Here is a 7,500-nt window from a genome sequence, read left to right as displayed (position 1 = left end):
TCTAAAAAACACATACTTATTTGATAAAGGAATGGGATCGGAAATGCCCCACTTTAAGAACAAAGAATATGAATTCTAATTCCTTAATCTCATTTAGCTTGGTGCACATTCAGCAAACAACGTTCCTCATAATCAATCACACAGATCAGTCAAAATACACTATTAGAACTTAGTTTTATACCTTCTCAAGCTCTTAGGATAAGAAATGAAACAATTGCCCCACTTTAAGACAAAGAATTATGATTTCATAATTCCTTAAATCCATTTAGCTTGGTGCACTTCAAAAACATAGTTTACCTATCATTATATCATATTTCATTATCAGCAGGATTTATTATGTTGCAATATATATATATATATTAACTATTTAAATAACATAATTTTCTCATAAATCAAATCAAGAGATTGCATTGGTGTTGAAAAATATAACACTGATTGGCACTTTAGTTCATAATTAATCAATGGTCTGGATTCAGCGTTCGCAAGAAATAAAAACTTGTTAAGGATGGAATGAATTTTTAGAAAGGTCTAAAATCTAGCTGAAAAAGTTACTATTATAAAATATCTGGGTCGATAATATGATAAAAATAAGTATATTATATAAATAGATGGATAGTAGGATAGTGCTAAATATATATTATTGATGATGAACACATAAATAGCTGTGTTTAATCCTATAAAGATCTCTACAGCTATACATATCTATATATCGACAGTTATATCTATCTAAAAATCTATCTAGATATCTATAGCTACAGTCAGTATTAATCTACAGAACTACCTCTCTGTTCATCAGTTTTAATGCCTAAACCTATATCAATTTATCTACCACCTGAATATCCATCTAGCTATCTATTTAGATATATTCCAGATTGTGTCAATAGTATTTACCAATCGGATAACACTATGCCTATATAGTACATTAGTTGTTGTCTGTCTGTTCACACACACACACACACACACACACACACACACACACACACACACACACACACACACACACACACACACACACACACACACACACAGACACAGCACACACACACACACACACACACACACACACACACACACACACACACACACACACACACACATGTGTGTATGTGTGCCGCATATCAATCGAAAATGAATATTACACAGTCAACCCGTTTATCATCCAAAAGCCTATACTTAATTTTTAAAGTAGAATCTTTTAAATTCCCATGAGTTTAACCCAAGAATCAGTCTCCTATCCGACTAGTCGAAAGCCTCTCCTCCCGCCCTAAAAATGCCCCAGCCCCTGCAGTCTACCTGACAACAAGGGGAATGAGCTGGCCGGGCCTCTTGGAGGTGTTGGCATTCTTGGGTATTCCGGGGAATTCATCCCGGTAGTAAAGCGCCCAAGGGTTGTCAATCTGGTTGCTTCCTGGCGGGTATCCTGCAAAACCGCCCGTCTGCGTGTTGATGACGACGTCAGCGCAGTTCACGAATGTTTCCTGCGGCCCCTTGCCCTGGCCCGTCTCGCCCTGGGCGTTGGTGCCCCACGTGTTTCCTGCGGAGGCGTGCGGGGTTTACCTATTATCCACAACGTTTTTAGGGCGTCTTTGCTTTAGGAAGGAGGCAAGGATTATTCTTCTTAAAGATATAAATGATGGACAGTGTATAGCAACGAGATCTGTTCTAGGAAGTCTTCAGGAGAAAAAAATAGTTTTGCATTTGTAAGATACAAATCATATCATCACATTTCTGTAGTTAGTCACCAGAAAAAAAAAAAAACAGAATAAAGTCATGCGAATTTGATCTATAAAATATAATTACCAGAATAAAAAAAAATCCCTGCGAGATTGAAAATGAAACGTCACATCAGGATTCTTACAAGGAAATTTTAAAGAAATTTATCTATTTCGGGAAATAGACAGACTTACCAGCGAAATACTTCCACTGTACGACGCAGTTGGTGCAGGTGATGCCCTCTGGGAGCTGGACCTTCCACTTGAAGATCTCGGTCTTCTTGCTGTCTGCAGGGATGACCCACCTGGACTCCTGTGTGCCTTCGATCATGAGAGGGTACCTGAAGGCATGCTCATTCGTTAATATCACTGCAAAGGTTTTAATCATACAGTATATAAAGTTGAACTACTATTAACGTCGCCCAAGTGAACGTCATTTGGTTTAATGTCACCGAACGAATATATGTGATATGTTGTATGTTCAAGAGTTATGTTCACAGAGCGAATGCAAACGTAGCTGCTGTTGAAACAAATGATTCTGCGAATGTATGTTTCATCTATTTGCTATGTTTTGTTTTGTTTTGTTGCCCTTTGATTGCAGAAAATGACAATGCACTGAGAGCAGTAAGTCGTCAATTCCAGCATCAGCTTAATGAATTATAAATCCCATGTGTTCATTAATTGTCTGTATTTAAACTTACTCCACTGCCTCGAAGTACAGTATAATGCAGCAGTTATCAGTTAATCGTTAATAGAGTAAATCCTTCTTATCAATCTATTTGCAATAGGATAATAATACAACCGTCCTTTATTTCAACATCTGATAATAATAATAAAAAAATTCCCATCCGAAAAAAAGACAGACGGAAAACTAAAAATAAAAGGACTCACTCATCCAGGCATTCTTGGGTGATGATGGCCTTGGGGTCATTGTGCGGGCAGAGTTTGAGCTCCATGTAACCCTTGTGGTTGGTCGTCAGCTCGGCCTCGATTTCGATCACCTGGAACCAGCGGAAAGCTCTGTGAGGTCAGCGGCGGTTAAGGCGTCTGATTATGGTGTGGTCTGTGATATCATTCTGCTCGTGGTGGGATCTTTTATCATTTGTTTTTGTCTTTTTTTGTTGGTGTTTCCATCTATTTTATTCTAGGGAGGGCTGCTTTTTTATTCTTTTATCTGCCCTTTTTCGGTGTAGTTTTGTTGATTGCGTCTCTTACTCTTTAGCATTTTCCCCTGTATTTTTTTAAATACCTTTTCCTTCTATTGTCATTCCGTTCCCAGTCACTTATTTCTTATATTATTTTTTCCTCTCTCTCTCTCTCTCTCTCTCTCTCTCTCTCTCTCTCTCTCTCTCTCTCTCTCTCTCTCTCTCTCTCTCTCTCTCTCTCTCTCTCTCTCTCCTCTCTCTCTCTCTCTCTCTCTTTCTCTCTCTCCCGCTCCCTTCCAGACCACATGCTTCTAAGCCCCCCCCCCCTCATCTATCTACCTGCCTCTCCTCCCGCCCCTCCTTCACGCTCTCCTCACCTGTCCTGCAACATATCTCCTGCCGACGATGCCGTTTCCGAAGAGCCCGCCCGCCTCGTGGTCTCGGGGCACCTTGTCAGCCCAGTTGTCGCCGCAGACGCCGCACTTGCCTCCGTTCTTCTGGTACTGAACTGGACAGTAAAGAGTGATCACAGCTCTCTTCCGGGTCGGGATTTCGACGCGCGGGGGTTACATATCCAAGGCTTTGACCGTTCGGCTGCATGTCCCTCTCTCTATGCGTATATGGCTTAGTCTGTCTACCTAATCCGTCTGTTTATCTATCCGCCAGTCAGTCTCTCTCTCTTTATGGACACTTACATAATCATATTTATCTATAATCTTAATCTATATATCTGTCTGTCAGTTAATCAATCTGTTTGTCTATCTATTTGCTTGTATGTCTATCAGTCTATCTGTCTGCCTATCCGTATATTTATCAGTCTATCTGTCTGCCTATCCGTATATTTATCATTCTATCTGTCCTGTCTATTTGTTTGTCTGTGTATCTACTTGCCTTCTATCAGTGTGTCTATCTATCTATCTATCTATCCATTTTATCTTTTCAATTATTTATCAATCTGTCTACCTATCTATCTATCTGTCTGTTTGTATATCTGTCTATGTACTTATCTATCTATCTCCTTATCTATCCAACCCCAACCCTCCCCCGTCTGCCTGGCACTCCTTATCTCCCTCATCTACGAATACATGTGATGTCATGTCAATTTCGATCGCTCTTTCGTGTAACAAACTGACTGCTTGATCCCTTTTGATATGCAAATCAAGATCCAATATACTTATCTGACCCTAAAATAACAATAAAAAAGGAGAAAACGCAAGGATTCGTTCATCTCACCTACGAATCCTCCGCAATAGAGTTCGTTGTCGTTGTAGTTAACGGGGTTCGGGTAGCCGAGCCTCCACATGGCGTTCCTCGCGGGCGGGTCCATCAGCCGCCCGTGGCCCCGCACGCCCACCTGCAACGAGGGGGGATTCTATAGGCGGCTGTGGTTTTGGATGTTTCAGATATTTCAGGTCGTGTGCTGTATGTGTGTGTGTGGTGTGTGTCTGTGAGTGTATGTGTGTATGTGCGTGTGTGTGTGTGTGTGTGTGTGTATGAATGCGTGCGTGATTGTGTGTGTTTGATTTTTAATCGTGACGTTATAATTCTTCTCATTCCTTTTGTTTTAATGCTTATAATTTACACACGTTCTTGGTAAGAAATGCTACACTTTTAAGCAACTAATGTCATCTATACCTCTGAAATGTGGAAAAAAAAAATCCTCATCTACTTACTGTAAATAACGCGTGTAAGGCGAACGTTACCGCTATGTACATCCCCATTCTGAAAGCAAAAAACATATTAATGAAAATGACAATAACATCTTATATCCATTAAATGGGCTACCATTCTTTTGCTTTCATTAAAAGGGCAGCCTTTTATCTTCGTTTAAGAGGTTTTGTGTCACTGTCACTTGCATGTTTTTCGAATTATGTGCCACATGCATAATGACACGATAAAAATCACAACAGTAACACTAAGAATAGTGATAATGACAATGATAATAGCAACAGCAACAATAATAGTAGTAATAATGATGATAACAGTAATGATAATAATGATAATAATAACATTCATCAAAATAATGATAATGATAATATAATAATGATAATAAGTCTATTTCTATATTATATCACTACATCTATATCTAATTATCAAATCAAATATATGTCCCAATCTTCAAGCTTATTTGCTTCATATTGTCCATAAACTCCATTAATACAACAGTGAGTATCTCCCCCCAAAAAAAAGGGAAATAATAAGAATTTTTTTTTTTGAAAGCAGAAGGAGGGGAAGAGAGAGAGAAAAAAAGATAATTAATAACCATAACTACAAAGGAAGAGAAGAAACAAAAGTAATATATATATATATATATATATATATATATATATATATATATATATATATATATATATATATGATAATCAGTAACCATAACGTGTAACTTCGGCCCAAACCATGCATACATTTTTTTATTTTTGAAATAAAAAATACTGATCATAAGGACTTTTTTTTATAAGAGTAAAAAATAAATGAACAAATAAATAAAAACTAATAAAATAAAAATAGCGATGATGTTGATGTTAATCATCATAAGATAATGATAATAACGACAACGACAGTGATAATGATTTTAATAATAATTATGATAATGATAAAAATAATTATAATGATGATAAGGATATTGATAATAAGGATAATAATGATGATGATGACATTAATAATGATAATGGTAATCATCATTTTTATCATTTTCATTATAATTATAACAATATCAATAACAATAATTGTAACAGTGATAATGATGGTAATAGTAATAATGATACCAATACTATTACTATTATTACTACTAATAATGATAACGATAATAATAATGATAATAACAATAAGAATAAAGATAATAGTAATAACTTTAATACTAGTAACAAAAAGGAATAATAATAAGGATAATACTAAAGATAAAAAAATAACTTTTACTACTAACAATGATGATAATAATAATAACCAAGATAATGATGATTAGATAATGATAGTGATGATAGTAATGATGATAATGATAATAATAATAATAATAATAATAATAATAATAATAAAATAATAATAATAATAATAATAATAATAATAATAAAAATAATAAAAAAAAATTATAGTAATAATAACAATAGTAATAACAGCAATAGTAATAATAGTATTAATAATGCTGATGATAAAATAATGATGATAATAATAATGATAATAATAATAATAATAATAATAATAATGATAATAATAATAATAATAATAATAATAATAATGATAACAATAGTAATAATGATAATAATAATAATAGTAATAATAATAATAATGATAATAATAATAATAATAATAAAAATAATAATAATAAAATAATAATAATAATAATAATAATAATAATGACAGTAATGATAATAACAAGAATAGTAATAAGAATACTGATAATGCTAATAATAATAATAATAATAATAATAATAATAATAATAATAATAATAATAACAATAATAATAATAATAATAATAATAATAACAATAATAGTAATTATTATTATTATTGTTATTATTATTATCATTATTATTACTGTCATTATCATAATGGTAGGGGTAGTGATAATGATAATGATGATAATGGGGTTGATAATAATGACGGCAATGAATGTGTAAGTGCGCGGCAATGAAGAATTATAAAAAATAGAAGAATGGGAAAAAAATGTTGAACTAATAAAAAAGCAGAAACAGTATGCAAATAGTTCGCAGGAAAGTGAACTCAACTCACCCCTTCCTGACGAAACACATTAGATCCTGAACCTCGTTTCGTGACCCTGATAAAAACCTTTTTTACGAGGAGGTTTTCGAATTAAAAGGCGACGGGTTTATCGTTCCGTGTAATGGAAAAGACCTGATAAAATTTTAATGGATTTTTCGCTTCAAGTCGTGGAAAAAGACGAGTCAATGCAATTAGAACAGTTTTGCTATAGGGGAACATAAAGCGAAATGTCGGTTTAAAAAGCTTATGGGATTTGCCTGACCTACTAACCGACTTTTTTTTTTTTAACTCTTAATGTTTTTTTCTAAACTAGTTATGCATTTGCTTTATGCCGATCGTAATAGCAATTTTGTAAAGTAGATATTTTTCTAATTGTCTGTAGCTTTCTTTGGATTTCGCGAGGTGTATTAAAGGTATTATGGAGAAGGAAATTTGTTTTGAATTTTGTTTTAGGTATGTATGATCACAACGCCTTTTTAAAGCCTAGAGACGAGTTGGATCCGCCAAAGGGGATCGTAAATCATGATCGCTACGCCCGTTGTGATGACCCCGGCGTAAGGAAGTTGAAAACCCTTTGTGATGAACTTTTCACAAATGTATCCTCAGATGGCCATATACGATCTCTGTTAGCTAGGAATGGCAAAGAAGAATAATTTTCATGTCATGTTCAAGTTAATATCGCAATTTTATTTTTCATTTGCCCTGTTTGCTTGTGATGTTAGTATTTTTTTGTACACACGTTGCAAGGGTTATCGGGAAAGGTTGTCGTACTGCAGCATGGAAAACTTCAAACACCACGCTGCCAGACGTGACTTTAACACTCCCGCTCACACGTCTCGAACATTAACAGTCAGATAACTGTTTAACTGTGCAATGATGCAATATTTCATTTTGTGCATCTGGCTTTGCACAACTACATCAGGATA

The 7,500-nt window shown here is 34.6% G+C and overlaps 1 protein-coding gene across 1 annotated transcript in view; it reads right to left on the bottom strand.

Moving 5' to 3' along the window:
- The window catches only part of LOC119572649, a 22,258-nt gene that overhangs the window by 2,523 nt on the left and 12,235 nt on the right, over positions 1-7,500 (bottom strand). Inside the window, exons 2-7 of the mRNA XM_037919742.1 lie at positions 4,531-4,579; positions 4,091-4,211; positions 3,235-3,365; positions 2,604-2,713; positions 1,908-2,053; positions 1,294-1,534 (exon numbers count right to left, since the gene is read on the bottom strand). Coding sequence (XP_037775670.1) covers positions 1,294-1,534; positions 1,908-2,053; positions 2,604-2,713; positions 3,235-3,365; positions 4,091-4,211; positions 4,531-4,578 — 797 coding nt within the window. The 5' untranslated portion in view covers position 4,579. The remainder of the gene's footprint in view (positions 1-1,293; positions 1,535-1,907; positions 2,054-2,603; positions 2,714-3,234; positions 3,366-4,090; positions 4,212-4,530; positions 4,580-7,500) is intronic.

The sequence above is a fragment of the Penaeus monodon genome, chromosome 1 (genome assembly GCF_015228065.2).
Source record: "Penaeus monodon isolate SGIC_2016 chromosome 1, NSTDA_Pmon_1, whole genome shotgun sequence".
In the NCBI taxonomy this organism is placed as follows: Eukaryota; Metazoa; Arthropoda; class Malacostraca; order Decapoda; family Penaeidae; genus Penaeus; species Penaeus monodon.
The sequence above is the reverse complement of the archived record's forward strand: the minus strand, read 5'-3'. Positions and strand labels throughout refer to the sequence as shown.